Consider the following 19,753-nt stretch of genomic DNA (forward strand, 5'->3'; position numbering starts at 1 on the left):
GAGCTGTCCTCTGTGTTGGCGACTGGCACTGCTCTATTGTGGAGCTGCTCTGTCTTCCGATAGTGACCACTGCCGGGTACTACACATCCGCCCACTATTGATATGAATAAGAGGCGGACATGCAGAACGCGGCTGTGGTCACTATCACAGGACGGAGCAGCTCTGCCGCCACCGGGAACAACTGATCGGCAGAGGCGCCAGACCCCAACCGATCAGAAGAGTAGCAGCGCAGGAATAAAGCCCGGACAATAACAGGACAACACAAAATCAAGGGGTTTTATTAAATTATGTAAAAAAAAAAATGGTGGTCAAATGCTTGCAGACATGTAACATAACACATTATTCACTCGCCCCGGCTCCTGCACTGTCTGTCCGCCGTGGCACTGGTCACAACACCGCTGCAGTCAGTCACTGCGCTCAGCCAGTTTGCTGCTGTAGATAACACAGGCACTGCGCTCAATGATTGACTGCAGCGGTGGCGACAACGCAGAACCCCAGGAGGGGGAATTTGTGACTGTTTTATTACAAGAATCCATTCATTTGTCTTAATACAGGACAAACATGAAGAAGTCATCAACTCCCAGAAGAATCCTCCAATATCAGGAGACGAAGAGGAGAAGTAGAGTGAGTAGAAATGGAGGAAAAGTAGTAAAACATGAGAAACGTCGTTGCTATTAAGAGGTGAGAAACGCCCAAAGGAATAACAAAAAAATGCAAATGTCACATGGAAAAGGGTCTTGTGGAGTGAGGGTCTGCAGAGTCCGCACACATGGAGCAGCCCACCGCGGCCGCCTCCAGACTTGTGTGCCCGCAATCACTAGTCAGTGGCCGAGGGTCTCACGTTCTTCCTTTATTAGATTTCTGGACATTCTCCATCTATAGACCACCAAGATCTCTGTGGAGACCACCCTCTTCGGTGTCAGCATACACTATACAGTCTCTGATTTTGTTGGGTGTCACATTAGACCATTCTTCTATGTAATGTTTGGGGGTCTCACCGAGCTGCCTCTGTATTGTCGGGGTCCCCGGCTTCATCTGCGGTAATTTCTGAGGTTCCTTCATCTCAGACGTCGTCCTCAGGACTTCATAAGCTGATAATCCAAACTATTGAGTGAAGTGAAAATAATGAGACCCCTGTGATGTTCTGAGGGGCAAGTGTCGCAGGGCGGCAGATATTTACCATCTGCCACACATCTTTGTCATCAAAAGATCTGGACACTCAGGACTGGACCACAGCCTCCCCGTCCTCCGCAGTCTTCTGCCGCTTGCACGCTTGTTCTGGCAGTGTGGCACTCATCTGCAGAGCCCGGGTGATGTGCTCAATGTCCCACCGATCCTCCCTCAGGGTCTCCTCGTCCAGTGTGAATGGCCCCTGCTTGGTGCGGATCAGATCCTTCACACTGGCGACACTGGACAACGCTGCGAGATGGGGAGAAAGTAACAAGTCCAGTGACCGGGAGGTGAAGGGGTTAAAGTGGCCGCACTAAAGGAAGGGTTGGCAACGACTGCACACAGGCCGCACAGGAGGAAGAGACGACGACAACCGCCGCCGGGCAGGAGGAAGAGACGACGACAACCGCCGCCGGGCAGGAGGAAGAGACGACGACAACCGCCGCCGGGCAGGAGGAAGAGACGACGACAACCGCCGCCGGGCAGGAGGAAGAGACGACAACTACCGCACACAGAGGCCGCACAGGAGGAGACGTCAACCCCGTGCAGTGGCTGCACAGGATGAGGAGGAAGGGATTACACACAGAAGGAGATCGCAATAGTGACTGCACTGGACAGTCAGGCGCACAGGGACATTACCTTCTCCAATATCTCTGATGAGACTCCGGACGTAGAAGCCGCCTCCACACTCCACATCTGTGACAGAAAAGAAGGAGATGAGTGGACGACACAAGTAATGATTAGCAATATCTTCTTATAAGCCTCAATATACACACACAGGTCTCCAACATACAGCCCCTCCCCACATCCAAGATGGCGGAGACGCAAGGAACATGTCTCTGATGCTGCCGCTGGATCCGGGCTCTGTGGTGCTTTTCTTGAGTAAGATATTAGTAACCTTTCCTCACCCTACACCCCGACAGCAGCTGCTGTTTTCTCCGGAGCAGCCGGAGGGTGAACGTTGCAGCACATCAGCAGCGTTGAGGGTCAGGAATCGAGGAGGCCATACTGAGACCCCCCAAAAACAGATCTGTAATGATTTATCCTCCAATTATATAATCATATTAAAGGGAAACTTCTCCCCCATGGTGGAAAGGGTGTTGGGGGCTCCTTGCTTTTAGGGAAGACCAATGTGAGAGCGGCACACGCACCGAGTGTAAATAGCGGAGGCTGGAAGTCGGTCAGTGACAGCTTGTAGACCACCACGGGCCGCGCCGGCTTGGCTTCCACCTCTGCCCCCTCTCTCACCAGACACGACAGTCTTTTCCCATTCTTCTTTAAGGCCGAGAAGCTGAAACAAAATAACCCTTTGAGGTCCAGGTCTCAGCGAGTCTCCGGACTTACTCCATTAACCCATTGTGCAGCCATCCTTGCCACAATATATAATAATGGGGTTCCAAATACTGACCCGCAAAGGAGTGGCACTGAATCTGCCGGACGGTGAGATACTTACAGTGGAGGAACCTGAAGGATGTTCCCGGTGAACGTGCCAAGCGCGGCCTCCATGGCTTCTCTGGTGATGTGATCTGAAGAGACAAGAAAACTCCGTTTATAAGGAAGGGATGACATAGCGACCGACCTCAGCTGCGACCACTGGAGCCGTGCTGTGCACGTGAGTGCAGTCTATTACTCCCAGTTATCAGCCATTGTAGTGAGAGGCTGACAGATGTGGCTGTCACACTGCAGACTATGGGAAGTACAGTAGCCATGAGCAGAGGCAACAATGGCGGCCGGTAGTATCTCCTGCCAGCAACATGCCCCGCGGTTAGCGCCAGATCACGAGTACTTACCGTAAGGCTTCTCTTCTGTCACAGACCCGGAAGCATCCAGCGTGTCGGTGGCTTTCCCCAGCTGCCCGATGGTGGTGTATTTCTGCCAGAGAGGATAAGGCTATGTTCACATTGCGTCACTTGCATCTGAAAATCTCTAAAAAACAGGGATTTACCCACAGATCACGGCTACGACAGCAGGGAAATACAGGGCTTTAGCTGACAAGTTATAAAATAAGAAAATCTGTAGATTTGCCCCAAGACAAAAGGCGCTGAGCGGTTACCTTACTCCCGGTCAGCATCGCCCCCAACATCTTGGTGCCGTCCCCGATACCGACCACTGAAGGAAAGATGTGTAGCGAGATGTCAGTCACATGACGTCAGGACACTTCCCCCGATCCCAGGAAGAAATGGCGCAGCTCACTGATTGAGCCAATGAGATACTGACAGCTGAACGAACCGTAGGGCACCGTGGTGCTGCACCTCGACCCCCTGGTGCTGCCCCTCGACCCCGCCGATGCTGCACCTCGACCACCTGCCAGCTTCCCAATATTAGGACTAGGGGTCGATGACTTACAGGGGTCGGTGCAGTCTCCTGTGAAGAAGTTCTGCAACTTTCTAACAAACTTTCACTTCCTTGCCAATTTTAAGATCTCTGCTCATCACCAAATGGAAACACTGACGTCCAGAGGCTGAAGTCTCACCCTGACCCCAGGTTTGTTACAGTGTATAAGATCATGGAGTCCAGGACTGCAGAGAGATTTGTGTGCGCCCGCTCTAAAAATCAGATCTGCAACCAGAGGAGCGGCCGACACTGCGTCACAGTCATCAGCACGCGGCACGAGCAAAACGATAGATGGTTAATTAATTAATAAGTGGAATTTTTTATTTTTTCACAATTACCATATTTTGTTGCCTGCACCGAAGTAAATCTGATGTGTTTTACGACTCCACACAGCTTCTCTGGAAACAGAGATTTCTGCCAGAAATTTTCACCACCAACCAGAAGATATACAGGGGAGAAACAGCGATGGCGGCTGACAGCTGAGCGCAGCACCGGTGTCAGAGGGAGCCGTGGATCTCCGTGGTGGCCCCACCTACCGCCGAGCGACAGTATCACCACTAATCTGCACCATCTCCAGTGGCCGATTCATCAGTTTTGGTAACTCTCTTTTTAATGTAAAGTTGGCTGGAGATCGTCGCTGCCAGAACCACAGAGGTCAGGAGTCCGAGTCTGGAGGCGCTGCCATCAATTTTTATGCTGAAGTAAAAACAAACTTTGAAAGGCCAGACATCCAGTTCAGCGCAGTCCCCGGACGGCTTTTTCTTGCCTCAAAGCCAACAGTTGGCAGCAGCACAGAACGTCGCCCGGCACCGCACCAGACTCGTCACTCCAGGAACACTGGCCGACTCCTCAGCCTCTTACACAGGTCCTCCGGTTATGGGGATCAAAATCATTTCTGGTATTCCGTCTCATTACACATTTTGCATAGTTCTGCAGTTTCCGGCCGTTTGTTTCCCGCACACTCCACTTTCATGTAGTCATAAATCAGCTGAGTTGAACTGAAGGACGTAGATCTGGGGATTTATTCTGACGGAATAGAGGCTGAACTGGATGGACACAGGGCTTTATTCGGCCTTGTTACTATGCTGTTAACTATGAGAGGAGCTCAGAAAAAGACAGATGAGAGTTACATACTTTCCTGTCAGAAGGAGCTCACTGACAGATTCTCAGTTAACTCATTTTGTGGCAAGCAATTGACACTGCAGCACAGCGGCGGCTGGAGAATACAAATGGTTAAAAATTTGTAATGAAAACTAATTACAAAAATAATTATCACCCAAAATCCACACATTTAAGTAAAAACAAGAAAATTGGTGCACAAAGTAAACAGCTCTGTGATCACCAAGTAGGACGCACCCCCTGTGATGGCTGTATGGGATGCCCCCCGCGATCACAGAGTAAGACAGATTACAGAATAGAACGCCCCCCCCCCCCATGATGACAGTATGGGATGCTCCTTCCATCACCGAGTAGGACACCCCCCATGATCACTGCGTGGATGGTTCGGCTCTGTGCAGTTACCCAGCAGTCCGGATGCCGCACTATCCAGGGTCCCTCCGTGGCCGATCTTCAGTGTCTGCTTCCGTTTCTTGGTAAATTCCTTTAAACCGGCTTCTGCGGACGAGAAGAAAATGTAAAACACCGAGCTCAAATCTTGCATGACCTCCGGGCCCTGCGCCGGCACATGACAGGTTAACAGGGCAGCCGATTAGATGCCACCCCCGTCACTGACAGCAAGCAGAGGTGCAGGAGGCTGGACAGGTCAGTGACGACGTCCAGGTACAGTCTGACATCGGGCGGACGCTCTCGGGAAATAGTCCAAGAAAGGAAACTAGCCGCCAGCACGTCCACCCCACGACGCACACTCCAGAGCCAAGGACCCAACTGGAAAGAAAGTGATCAGAAAAGGAACAGCGTCCAGTCCAGGGGATGAAAAAAGAAGGAAAACTTTATTCTGCCATGATACGATGTTTCACCAAAGTCGGTCAATGGCAGCGTTACATAGCGAGGAGGCGCAGTGGTCATCAACAAGGCCCGGCCCACTAAGGGTTAATAGAAAAAATATACAAAATATCACAGAGCAACAATATACACATGTATCCAATATAGTGTAAATATCAGAGTGTCAGCCCCCTACACAGAGGCAGTCCCCCCCGGCCGAGCGTCAGCCCCCTACACAGAGGTAGTCCCCCCCGGCCGAGCGTCAGCCCCCTACACAGAGGCAGTCCCCCCCGGCCGAGCGTCAGCCCCCTACACAGAGGCAGTCCCCCCCGGCCGAGCGTCAGCCCCCTACACAGAGACAGTCCCCCCCGGCCGAGCGTCAGCCCCCTACACAGAGACAGTCCCCCCCGGCCGAGCGTCAGCCCCCTACACAGAGACAGTCCCCCCCGGCCGAGCGTCAGCACCCTACACAGAGACAGTCCCCCCCGGCCGAGCGTCAGCACCCTACACAGAGACAGTCCCCCCCGGCCGAGCGTCAGCCCCCTACACAGAGACAGTCCCCCCCGGCCGAGCGTCAGCCCCCTACACAGAGACAGTCCCCCCCGGCCGAGCGTCAGCCCCCTACACAGAGACAGTCCCCCCGCGGAGCATCAGCCCCCTACACAGAGGCAGTCCCCCCCGGCCGAGCGTCAGCCCCCTACACAGAGACCGTCCCCCCGCGGAGCGTCAGCCCCCTACACAGAGACAGTCCCCCCCGGCCGAGCGTCAGCCCCCTACACAGAGACCGTCCCCCCGCGGAGCATCAGCCCCCTACACAGAGACCGTCAGGGTGCAACATCACAGTCCAAGCTTCTGACTTAGGCTGGTTTCACATTAGCGTGTAACATGTTGCATTTCGGCGCGCAAGGCGCACCGTCAAAAGTGCGCAGCACACTACTTTCACACTGGCAGCGCATGATCTGCGCACCCTATGCTAAAGATTGGGTGCGCCGATCGCATGCGTGCAAATGCGAAGGTAGGCGGTGATCCCGGATGGGGCGGGGCTTACCGACGCAGCGTTGTTTCAACGCTAATGTGAAACCAGCCTTAGAGGACACATGGCCAAAACCCCCAAATGTGCGTGTGCACCAGTGTTAGGTCTGCCGCTGGTACCGTGGAGACGCCGGTGCGTCCCGTCCTCGCTGCGGTCACTCCTAGAAACGCTCCACCGAAATCACAGTACACATAACGGCGTGGTCAATGGCGACCAATCAGATTGCAGCTTTCACTTTCCCAACAGAGAGTACAATAAGTATGCAACAATCTGATTGGCCACTGAGGGTCACGTTTACACAAGATTCTGTCATGGCGCCCTAAGTGTGTGCAAGCTGCGGTACTAACGATCCCGTCCGCCCCGACTCTGACCTTTCAGCAGGCGGCTCTTCAAATCATTCAGGGTCTGGGCGGACGTGGCTCCCGGGGGCTTATACACCGGGAACAGACCGTTCAGCGATAACAGCCTGGACGCTTTCTCTGCAGCCATGCTCACACCTTCCGAACAGACGCTGAGAGTGACGTCATCACTGACCGCCGCTCGCTCCGGGGGATTCTGGGAGATGTAGTTGTGACAGGTGTGCGCGGTGATGCGCGCAGATCACGTTCTACTGCTCTTGAAGCCGGCAGCACCAGTGTGGCGGGTGGAGAACAGGAGGACTACAGGTCCCAGCACTGCGGGTCTAATTCATTTTAATTCTATTCAGCTGCATCCTGTGATCGGAGTATTCCGGGCAGTGGCGGAGCTCGGGGTTCAGCTCGCGGGGGGTTGGTGAAACATCTGAGTGGGCCCTAACCAGTAACCCTGACTCCACAGATGGGGACTGTGCTCACACCGTGTGGCCCTCCAAAGAAATGCCACCCCACACCATTACTGACCCACTGCCACACCGGTCATGCTGAAGGATGTTGCAGGCAGCAGATCGCTCTCCACGGCGTCTCCAGACTCTGTCACGGCTGTCACATGTGCTCAGGGTGAACCTGCTCATCTGTGAAGAGCACAGGGCGTCAGTGGTGAATTTGCCAATCCTGGTGATCTGTGGCAAATGCCAAGCGTCCTGCACGGTGTTGGGCTGTGAGCACAACCCTCATCTGTGGACGTCGGGCCCTCAGACCATCATCATTGAGTCGGTTTCTAGCCGTTTGTGCAGACACATGCACATTTGTGTCCTGCTGGAGGTCATTTTGCAGGGCTCTGGCAGTGCTCCTCCTGTTCCTCCTTGCACAAAGGCTGGGGTAGCGGTCCTGCTGCTGGGTTGTTGCCCTCCTACGGCCCCCTCCACATCTCCTGGTGTACTGGTCCGTCTCCTGGTAGCCCCTCCAACCCCTGGACACTACGCTGACAGACACAGCAAACCTTGCCACAGCTTGTATTGATATGCCATCCTGGATGAGCTGCACTGCCTGAGCCACTTGTGTGGGTTGTAGAGTCCGTCTCATGCTACCACGAGTGTGAAAGCACAACCAGCATTCAAAAGTGACCAAAACATCAGCCAGAAAGCATTGGTACTGAGATGTGGTCTGTGGTCCCCACCTGCAGAACCACTCCTCTATTGAGGGTGTCTTGATAATTGCCAATAATTTCCATCTGTTGTCTATTCCATTTGCACAACAGCATGTGAAATTGATTGTCAGTCAGTGTTGCTTCCTAAGTGGACAGTTTGATTTCACAGAAGTTTGATTTAGGGTAATTTCATATTTGCGTTTAAGGCCGCAGCGACAGCCTGCGCACTGCCGCCGCTAGCTCCGACTACTTGCGCATAATGCTGCATGCGTCCCCCATCTTTAGCACTGGGAACGCAGGCCGTGCGCAGGTATGCGTTTGGCAGCGCATGCGTCCCTTTTGATGCTGCGCCGACCGCACCAAATCGCAACAGGTTGCGTTTGGCGCTGGTTGGCGCAGCGTAAAAAGGACGCATGCGCTGCCAAACGCATACCTGCGCACGGCCTACGTCCCCAGTGCAGAGATAGGGGACACATGCAGCGTCATGCACCCGTAGGCGGAGCTACTGGAGGAGGCCGTGCGCAGGCCGTCGCTGCGGCCTTAAACGCAAATGTGAAACTACCCTTACTTGGAGTTAGATTCTGTTGTTTAAGTGTTCCCTTTATTTTTTTGAGCAGTATAAATATATATACACACTAGCTGAAGAGCCCTGCATTGCCCGGGCATAGTAACTAATTACGGTTAGTTATAACAAATTATAATGATTATATCTATATAAAGCTGAGTGTATAGCCCCGCCCACGTTCACTATAATATCCCGAATCATCCCGTCAGCCAGAGCCACCGGACTACTACCCCTAATATCCCGCATCATCCCGTCAGCCAGAGCCACCGGACTACTACCCCTAATATCCCGCATCATCCCGTCAGCCAGAGCCACCGGACTACTACCTCTAATATCCCGCATCATCCCGTCAGCCAGATCCACCGGACTACTACCCCTAATTTCCCGCATCATCCCGTCAGCCAGAGCCACCGGACTACTCCCCCTAATATCCCGCATCATCCCGTCAGCCAGAGCCACCGGACTACTACCCCTAATTTCCCGCATCATCCCGTCAGCCAGAGCCACCGGACTACTACCCCTAATATCCCGCATCATCCCGTCAGCCAGAGCCACCGGACTACTACCACTAATATCCCGCATCATCCCGTCAGCCAGAGCCACCGGACTACTACCCCTAATATCCCGCATCATCCCGTCAGCCAGAGCCACCGGACTACTACCCCTAATATCCCGCATCATCCCGTCAGCCAGAGCCACCGGACTACTACCCCTAATATCCCGCATCATCCCGTCAGCCAGAGCCACCGAACTACTACCCCTAATATCCCGCATCATCCCGTCAGCCAGAGCCACCGAACTACTACCCCTAATATCCCGCATCATCCCGTCAGCCAGAGCCACCGGACTACTACCACTAATATCCCGCATCATCCCGTCAGCCAGAGCCACCGGACTACTACCACTAATATCCCGCATCATCCCGTCAGCCAGAGCCACCGGACTACTACCCCTAATATCCCGCATCATCCCGTCAGCCAGAGCCACCGGACTACTACCCCTAATATCCCGCATCATCCCGTCAGCCAGAGCCACCGGACTACTACCCCTAATATCCCGCATCATCCCGTCAGCCAGAGCCACCGAACTACTACCCCTAATATCCCGCATCATCCCGTCAGCCAGAGCCACCGGACTACTACCCCTAATATCCCGCATCATCCCGTCAGCCAGAGCCACCGGACTACTACCCCTAATATCCCGCATCATCCCGTCAGCCAGAGCCACCGGACTAATACCACTAATATCCCGCATCATCCCGTCAGCCAGAGCCACCGGACTACTACCCCTAATATCCCGCATCATCCCGTCAGCCAGAGCCACCAGACTACTACCCCTAATATCCCGCATCATCCCGTCAGCCAGAGCCACCGAACTACTACCCCTAATATCCCGCATCATCCCGTCAGCCAGAGCCACCGGACTACTACCACTAATAACCCACATCATCCCGTCAGCCAGAGCCACCGGACTACTACCCCTAATAACCCACATCATCCCGTCAGCCAGAGCCACCGGACTACTACCCCTAATATCCCACATCATCCCGTCAGCCAGAGCCACCGGACTACTACCCCTAATATCCCACATCATCCCGTCAGCCAGAGCCACCGGACTACTACCACTAATAACCCACATCATCCCGTCAGCCAGAGCCACCGGACTACTACCACTAATAACCCACATCATCCCGTCAGCCAGAGCCACCGGACAACTACCCCTAATATCCCACATCATCCCGTCAGCCAGAGCCACCGGACTACTACCACTAATATCCCACATCATCCCGTCAGCCAGAGCCACCGGACTACTACCACTAATATCCCACATCATCCCGTCAGCCAGAGCCACCGGACTACTACCACTAATATCCCACATCATCCCGTCAGCCAGAGCCACCGGACTACTACCCCTAATATCCCACATCATCCCGTCAGCCAGAGCCACCGGACTACTACCCCTAATATCCCACATCATCCCGTCAGCCAGAGCCACCGGACTACTACCACTAATAACCCACATCATCCCGTCAGCCAGAGCCACCGGACTACTACCACTAATATCCCACATCATCCCGTCAGCCAGAGCCACCGGACTACTACCACTAATATCCCACATCATCCCGTCAGCCAGAGCCACCGGACTACTACCCCTAATATCCCACATCATCCCGTCAGCCAGAGCCACCGGACTACTACCCCTAATATCCCACATCATCCCGTCAGCCAGAGCCACCGGACTACTACCCCTAATATCCCACATCATCCCGTCAGCCAGAGCCACCGGACTACTACCACTAATAACCCACATCATCCCGTCAGCCAGAGCCACCGGACTACTACCACTAATAACCCACATCATCCCGTCAGCCAGAGCCACCGGACTACTACCCCTAATATCCCACATCATCCCATCAGCCAGAGCCACCGGACTACTACCACTAATAACCCACATCATCCCGTCAGCCAGAGCCACCGGACTAATACCACTAATATCCCACATCATCCCGTCAGCCAGAGCCACCGGACTACTACCACTAATAACCCACATCATCCCGTCAGCCAGAGCCACCGGACTACTACCACTAATAACCCACATCATCCCGTCAGCCAGAGCCACCGGACTACTACCCCTAATATCCCACATCATCCCGTCAGCCAGAGCCACCGGAATACTACCCCTAATATCCCACTTCAGCCAGAGCCACCGGACTCCTACCCCTAATATCCCACATCACCCCGTCAGAGCCACCGGACTACTACCACTAATATCCCACATCATCCCGTCAGCCAGAGCCACCGGACTACTACCTCTAATATCCCACATCATTCCATCAGCCAGAGCCACCGGACTACTACCACTAATATCCCACATCATCCTGTCAGCCAGAGCCACCGGACTGCTACCACTAATATCCCACATCATCCCGTCAGCCAGAGCCACCGGACTACTACCCCTAATATCCCGCATCATCCCGTCAGCCAGAGCCACCGGACTACTACCCCTAATATCCCACATCATCCCGTCAGAGCCACCAGACTACTACCCCTAATATCCCGCATCATCCCGTCAGCCAGAGCCACCTGACTACTACCACTAATAACCCACATCATCCCATCAGCCAGAGCCACCGGACTACTACCCCTAATATCCCACATCATCCCGTCAGCCAGAGCCACCTGACTACTACCACTAATAACCCACATCATCCCATCAGCCAGAGCCACCGAACTACTACCCCTAATATCCCACATCATCCCGTCAGAGCCACCGGACTACTACCCCTAATATCCCACATCACCCCGTCAGAGCCACCGGACTACTACCCCTAATATCCCACATCATCCCGTCAGCCAGAGCCACCGGACTACTACCTCTAATATCCCACATCATTCCATCAGCCAGAGCCACCGGACTACTACCACTAATATCCCACATCATCCTGTCAGCCAGAGCCACCGGACTGCTACCACTAATATCCCACATCATCCCGTCAGCCAGAGCCACCGGACTACTACCCCTAATATCCCGCATCATCCCGTCAGCCAGAGCCACCGGACTACTACCCCTAATATCCCACATCATCCCGTCAGAGCCACCAGACTACTACCCCTAATATCCCGCATCATCCCGTCAGCCAGAGCCACCGGACTACTACCCCTAATATCCCGCATCATCCCGTCAGCCAGAGCCACCGGACTACTACCCCTAATATCCCGCATCATCCCGTCAGCCAGAGCCACCGGACTACTACCCCTAATATCCCACATCATCCCGTCAGAGCCACCAGACTACTACCCCTAATATCCCGCATCATCCCGTCAGCCAGAGCCACCGGACTACTACCCCTAATATCCCGCATCATCCCGTCAGCCAGAGCCACCGGACTACTACCCCTAATATCCCACATCATCCCGTCAGAGCCACCAGACTACTACCCCTAATATCCCACATCATCCCATCAGCCAGAGCCACCGGACTACTACCCCTAATATCCCGCATCATCCCGTCAGCCAGAGCCACCGGACTACTACCCCTAATATCCCGCATCATCCCGTCAGCCAGAGCCACCGGACTACTACCCCTAATATCCCACATCATCCCATCAGCCAGAGCCACCTGACTACTACCACTAATAACCCACATCATCCCATCAGCCAGAGCCACCGAACTACTACCCCTAATATCCCACATCATCCCGTCAGCCAGAGCTACCGGACTACTACCCCTAATATCCCACATCAGCCAGAGCCACCGGACTCCTACCCCTAATATGCCACATCACCCCGTCAGAGCCACCGGACTACTACCTCTAATATCCCACATCATCCCGTCAGCCAGAGCCACCGGACTACTACCTCTAATATCCCACATCACTCCATCAGCCAGAGCCACCGGACTACTACCCCTAATATCCCACATCATCCCGTCAGCCAGAGCCACCGGACTACTACCACTAATATCCCACATCATCCCGTCAGCCAGAGCCACCGGACTACTACTACTAATATCCCACATCATCCCGTCAGCCAGAGCCACCGGACTACTACCCCTAATATCCCACATCGCCCCGTCAGCCAGAGCCACCGGACTACTACCCCTAATATCCCACATCAGCCAGAGCCACCGGACTACTACCCCTAATATCCCACATCGTTCCGTCAGCCAGAGCCACCGGACTACTACCCCTAATATCCCACATCAGCCAGAGCCACCGGACTACTACCCCTAATATCCCACATCGTCCCGTCAGCCAGAGCCACCGGAATACTACCCCTAATATCCCACATCAGCCAGAGCCACCGGACTACTACCCCTAATATCCCACGTCAGCCAGAGCCACCGGACTACTACCCCTAATATCCCACATCAGCCAGAGCCACCGGACTACTACCCCTAATATCCCACATCACCCCGTCAGCCAGAGCCACCGGACTACTACCACTAATATCCCACATCATCCCGTCAGCCAGAGCCACCGGACTACTACCCCTAATATCCCACATCGTCCCGTCAGACAGAGCCACCGGACTACTACCTCTAATATCCCACATCGTCCCGTCAGCCAGAGCCACCGGACTACTACCACTAATATCCCACATCGTCCCGTCAGCCAGAGCCACCGGACTACTACCCCTAATATCCCACATCGTCCCGTCAGCCAGAGCCACCGGACTACTACCCCTAATATCCCACATCGTCCCGTCAGACAGAGGTACCAGACTACTACCCCTAATATCCCACATCATCCCGTCAGCCAGAGCTACCGGACTACTACCCCTAATATCCCACATCATCCCGTCAGCCACAGCCACCGGACTACTACCCCTAATATCCCACATCGTCCCGTCAGACAGAGCTACCGGACTACTACCACTAATATCCCACATCGTCCCGTCAGCCACAGCCACCGGACTACAACCCCTAATATCCCACATCATCCCGTCAGACAGAGCCACCGGACTACTACTCCTAATATCCCACATCGTCCCGTCAGCCAGAGTCACCGGACTACTACCCCTAATATCCCACATCGTCTCGTCAGCCAGAGCCACCGGACTACTACCACTAATATCCCACATCGTCCCGTCAGCCAGAGCCACCGGACTACTACCCCTAATATACCACATTGTCCCGTCAGACAGAGCCACCGGACTACTACCTCTAATATCCCACATCGTCCCGTCAGCCAGAGTCACCGGACTACTACCCCTAATATCCCACATCGTCCCGTCAGCCAGAGTCACCGGACTACTACCTCTAATATCCCACATCGTCCCGTCAGCCAGAGCCACCGGACTACTACCACTAATATCCCACATCGTCCCGTCAGACAGAGCCACCGGACTACTACCCCTAATATCCCACATCGTCCCGTCAGCCAGAGTCACCGGACTACTACCTCTAATATCCCACATCGTCCCGTCAGCCAGAGCCACCGGACTACTACCCCTAATATACCACATCGTCCCGTCAGACAGAGGTACCGGACTACTACCCCTAATATCCCACATCATCCCGTCAGACAGAGCTACCGGACTACTACCACTAATATCCCACATCGTCCCGTCAGCCACAGCCACCGGACTACTACCCCTAATATCCCACATCGTCCCGTCAGACAGAGCCACCGGACTACTACTCCTAATATCCCACATCGTCCCGTCAGCCAGAGTCACCGGACTACTACCCCTAATATCCCACATCGTCCCGTCAGCCAGAGCCACCGGACTACTACCACTAATATCCCACATCGTCCCGTCAGCCAGAGCCACCGGACTACTACCCCTAATATACCACATTGTCCCGTCAGACAAAGCCACCGGACTACTACCTCTAATATCCCACATCGTCCCGTCAGCCAGAGTCACCGGACTACTACCCCTAATATCCCACATCGTCCCGTCAGCCAGAGTCACCGGACTACTACCTCTAATATCCCACATCGTCCCGTCAGCCAGAGCCACCGGACTACTACCACTAATATCCCACATTGTCCCGTCAGACAGAGCCACCGGACTACTACCCCTAATATCCCACATCGTCCCGTCAGCCAGAGTCACCGGACTACTACCTCTAATATCCCACATCGTCCCGTCAGCCAGAGCCACCGGACTACTACCCCTAATATACCACATCGTCCCGTCAGACAGAGCCACCGGACTACTACCTCTAATATCCCACATCATCCCGTCAGCCAGAGCCACCGGACTACTACCCCTAATATCCCACATCGTCCCGTCAGCCAGAGCCACCGGACTACTACCCCTAATATACCACATCGTCCCGTCAGACAGAGCCACCGGACTACTACCTCTAATATCCCACATCATCCCGTCAGCCAGAGTCACCGGACTACTACCCCTAATATCCCACATCGTCCCGTCAGACAGAGCCACCGGACTACTCCCCCTAATATCCCACATCGTCCCGTCAGCCAGAGTCACCGGACTACTACCTCTAATATCCCACATCGTCCCGTCAGCCAGAGCCACCGGACTACTACCACTAATATCCCACATCGTCCCGTCAGGCAGAGCCACCGGACTACTACCCCTAATATCCCACATCGTCCCGTCAGCCAGAGCCACCGGACTACTACCCCTAATATCCCACATCGTCCCGTCAGACAGAGGTACCGGACTACTACCCCTAATATCCCACATCATCCCGTCAGCCAGAGCTACCGGACTACTACCACTAATATCCCACATCATCCCGTCAGCCACAGCCACCGGACTACTACCCCTAATATCCCACATCATCCCGTCAGCCACAGCCACCGGACTACTACCCCTAATATCCCACATCATCCCGTCAGCCACAGCCACCGGACTACTACCCCTAATATCCCACATCGTCCCGTCAGACAGAGCTACCGGACTACTACCACTAATATCCCACATCGTCCCGTCAGCCACAGCCACCGGACTACTACCCCTAATATCCCACATCGTCCCGTCAGACAGAGCCACCGGACTACTACCCCTAATATCCCACATCGTCCCGTCAGCCAGAGTCACCGGACTACTACCCCTAATATCTCACATCGTCCCGTCAGCCAGAGCCACCGGACTACTACCACTAATATCCCACATCGTCCCGTCAGCCAGAGCCACCGGACTACTACCCCTAATATACCACATCGTCCCGTCAGACAGAGCCACCGGACTACTACCTCTAATATCCCACATCATCCCGTCAGCCAGAGTCACCGGACTACTACCCCTAATATACCACATCGTCCCGTCAGACAGAGCCACCGGACTACTACCCCTAATATCCCACATCGTCCCGTCAGCCAGAGTCACCGGACTACTTCCTCTAATATCCCACATCGTCCCGTCAGCCAGAGCCACCGGACTACTACCCCTAATATACCACATCGTCCAGTCAGACAGAGCCACCGGACTACTACCCCTAATATACCACATCGTCCCGTCAGACAGAGCCACCGGACTACTACCCCTAATATCCCACATCGTCCCGTCAGCCAGAGCCACCGGACTACTACCCCTAATATACCACATCGTCCAGTCAGACAGAGCCACCGGACTACTACCCCTAATATACCACATCGTCCCGTCAGACAGAGCCACCGGACTACTACCCCTAATATCCCACATCGTCCCGTCAGCCAGAGTCACCGGACTACTACCTCTAATATCCCACATCGTCCCGTCAGCCAGAGCCACCGGACTACTACCCCTAATATACCACATCGTCCCGTCAGACAGAGCCACCGGACTACTACCTCTAATATCCCACATCGTCCCGTCAGCCAGAGCCACCGGACTACTACCCCTAATATACCACATCGTCCCGTCAGACAGAGCCACCGGACTACTACCTCTAATATCCCACATCGTCCCGTCAGCCAGAGCCACCGGACTACTACCCCTAATATCCCACATCGTCCCGTCAGCCAGAGTCACCGGACTACTACCTCTAATATCCCACATCGTCCCGTCAGCCAGAGCCACCGGACTACTACCACTAATATCCCACATCGTCCCGTCAGACAGAGCCACCGGACTACTACCCCTAATATCCCACATCGTCCCGTCAGCCAGAGTCACCGGACTACTACCTCTAATATCCCACATCGTCCCGTCAGCCAGAGCCACCGGACTACTACCCCTAATATACCACATCGTCCCGTCAGACAGAGCCACCGGACTACTACCTCTAATATCCCACATCATCCCGTCAGCCAGAGCCACCGGACTACTACCCCTAATATACCACATCGTCCCGTCAGACAGAGCCACCGGACTACTACCTCTGATATCCCACATCGTCCCGTCAGCCAGAGCCACCGGACTACTACCCCTAATATCCCACATCGTCCCGTCAGCCAGAGCCACCGGACTACTACCCCTAATATACCACATCGTCCCGTCAGACAGAGCCACCGGACTACTACCTCTAATATCCCACATCATCCCGTCAGCCAGAGTCACCGGACTACTACCCCTAATATCCCACATCGTCCCGTCAGACAGAGCCACCGGACTACTCCCCCTAATATCCCACATCGTCCCGTCAGCCAGAGTCACCGGACTACTACCTCTAATATCCCACATCGTCCCGTCAGCCAGAGCCACCGGACTACTACCACTAATATCCCACATCGTCCCGTCAGGCAGAGCCACCGGACTACTACCCCTAATATCCCACATCGTCCCGTCAGCCAGAGCCACCGGACTACTACCCCTAATATCCCACATCGTCCCGTCAGACAGAGGTACCGGACTACTACCCCTAATATCCCACATCATCCCGTCAGCCAGAGTCACCGGACTACTACCTCTAATATCCCACATCGTCCCGTCAGCCAGAGCCACCGGACTACTACCCCTAATATACCACATCGTCCCGTCAGACAGAGCCACCGGACTACTACCTCTAATATCCCACATCGTCCCGTCAGCCAGAGCCACCGGACTACTACCCCTAATATACCACATCGTCCCGTCAGACAGAGCCACCGGACTACTACCTCTAATATCCCACATCGTCCCGTCAGCCAGAGCCACCGGACTACTACCCCTAATATCCCACATCGTCCCGTCAGCCAGAGCCACCGGACTACTACCACTAATATCCCACATCGTCCCGTCAGACAGAGCCACCGGACTACTACCCCTAATATCCCACATCGTCCCGTCAGCCAGAGTCACCGGACTACTACCTCTAATATCCCACATCGTCCCGTCAGCCAGAGCCACCGGACTACTACCCCTAATATACCACATCGTCCCGTCAGACAGAGCCACCGGACTACTACCTCTAATATCCCACATCATCCCGTCAGCCAGAGCCACCGGACTACTACCCCTAATATACCACATCGTCCCGTCAGACAGAGCCACCGGACTACTACCTCTGATATCCCACATCGTCCCGTCAGCCAGAGCCACCGGACTACTACCCCTAATATCCCACATCGTCCCGTCAGCCAGAGCCACCGGACTACTACCCCTAATATACCACATCGTCCCGTCAGACAGAGCCACCGGACTACTACCTCTAATATCCCACATCATCCCGTCAGCCAGAGTCACCGGACTACTACCCCTAATATCCCACATCGTCCCGTCAGACAGAGCCACCGGACTACTCCCCCTAATATCCCACATCGTCCCGTCAGCCAGAGTTACCGGACTACTACCTCTAATATCCCACATCGTCCCGTCAGCCAGAGCCACCGGACTACTACCACTAATATCCCACATCGTCCCGTCAGGCAGAGCCACCGGACTACTACCCCTAATATCCCACATCGTCCCGTCAGCCAGAGCCACCGGACTACTACCCCTAATATCCCACATTGTCCCGTCAGACAGAGGTACCGGACTACTACCCCTAATATCCCACATCATCCCGTCAGCCAGAGCTACCGGACTACTACCACTAATATCCCACATCATCCCGTCAGCCACAGCCACCGGACTACTACCCCTAATATCCCACATCATCCCGTCAGCCACAGCCACCGGACTACTACCCCTAATATCCCACATCATCCCGTCAGCCACAGCCACCGGACTACTACCCCTAATATCCCACATCATCCCGTCAGACAGAGCTACCGGACTACTACCACTAATATCCCACATCGTCCCGTCAGCCACAGCCACCGGACTACTACCCCTAATATCCCACATCGTCCCGTCAGACAGAGCCACCGGACTACTACCCCTAATATCCCACATCGTCCCGTCAGCCAGAGTCACCGGACTACTACCCCTAATATCCCACATCGTCCCGTCAGCCAGAGCCACCGGACTACTACCACTAATATCCCACATCGTCCCGTCAGCCAGAGCCACCGGACTACTACCCCTAATATACCACATCGTCCCGTCAGACAGAGCCACCGGACTACTACCTCTAATATCCCACATCATCCCGTCAGCCAGAGTCACCGGACTACTACCCCTAATATACCACATCGTCCCGTCAGACAGAGCCACCGGACTACTACCCCTAATATCCCACATCGTCCCGTCAGCCAGAGTCACCGGACTACTTCCTCTAATATCCCACATCGTCCCGTCAGCCAGAGCCACCGGACTACTACCCCTAATATACCACATCGTCCCGTCAGACAGAGCCACCGGACTACTGCCTCTAATATCCCACATCGTCCCGTCAGCCAGAGCCAACGGACTACTACCCCTAATATCCCACATCGTCCCGTC

The 19,753-nt window shown here is 54.6% G+C and overlaps 1 protein-coding gene across 1 annotated transcript; it reads right to left on the reverse strand.

Annotated features, from left to right (window-relative positions):
• Positions 1 to 249: 249 nt before the first annotated feature.
• On the reverse strand, positions 250 to 7,116 carry TRUB1 (TruB pseudouridine synthase family member 1). The gene is made up of 9 exons (XM_073556592.1): positions 6,850 to 7,116; positions 5,026 to 5,118; positions 3,224 to 3,279; positions 2,961 to 3,042; positions 2,624 to 2,696; positions 2,322 to 2,461; positions 1,810 to 1,866; positions 1,181 to 1,419; positions 250 to 1,104 (listed from the first exon to the last, which is right to left on the reverse strand). The coding sequence occupies exons 1-8, from the start codon at positions 6,965 to 6,967 to the stop codon at positions 1,220 to 1,222; spliced, it is 819 nt and encodes a 272-aa protein (XP_073412693.1). The 5' UTR covers positions 6,968 to 7,116; the 3' UTR covers positions 250 to 1,104; positions 1,181 to 1,219.
• Positions 7,117 to 19,753: the final 12,637 nt, after the last annotated feature.

The sequence above is a fragment of the Dendrobates tinctorius genome, unplaced genomic scaffold, assembly GCF_039654945.1.
Source record: "Dendrobates tinctorius isolate UK_male_01 unplaced genomic scaffold, ASM3965494v1 ptg000236l, whole genome shotgun sequence".
NCBI lineage: Eukaryota > Metazoa > Chordata > Amphibia > Anura > Dendrobatidae > Dendrobates > Dendrobates tinctorius.

What these genes read in the sequence shown, in the direction of transcription:
- TRUB1 (XM_073556592.1), bottom strand. Translation starts at nt 6,967, where the DNA reads ATGGCTGCAGAGAAAGCGTCCAGGCTGTTATCGCTGAACGGTCTGTTC. An exon ending in CGATGCTGACCGGGAGTAAG is followed by an intron (nt 3,043 to 3,223) that starts GTAACCGCTCAG and finishes CCTCTCTGGCAG; the next exon opens with AAATACACCACCATCGGGCA. An exon ending in GACAGAAGAGAAGCCTTACG is followed by an intron (nt 2,697 to 2,960) that starts GTAAGTACTCGT and finishes TTGTCTCTTCAG; the next exon opens with ATCACATCACCAGAGAAGCC.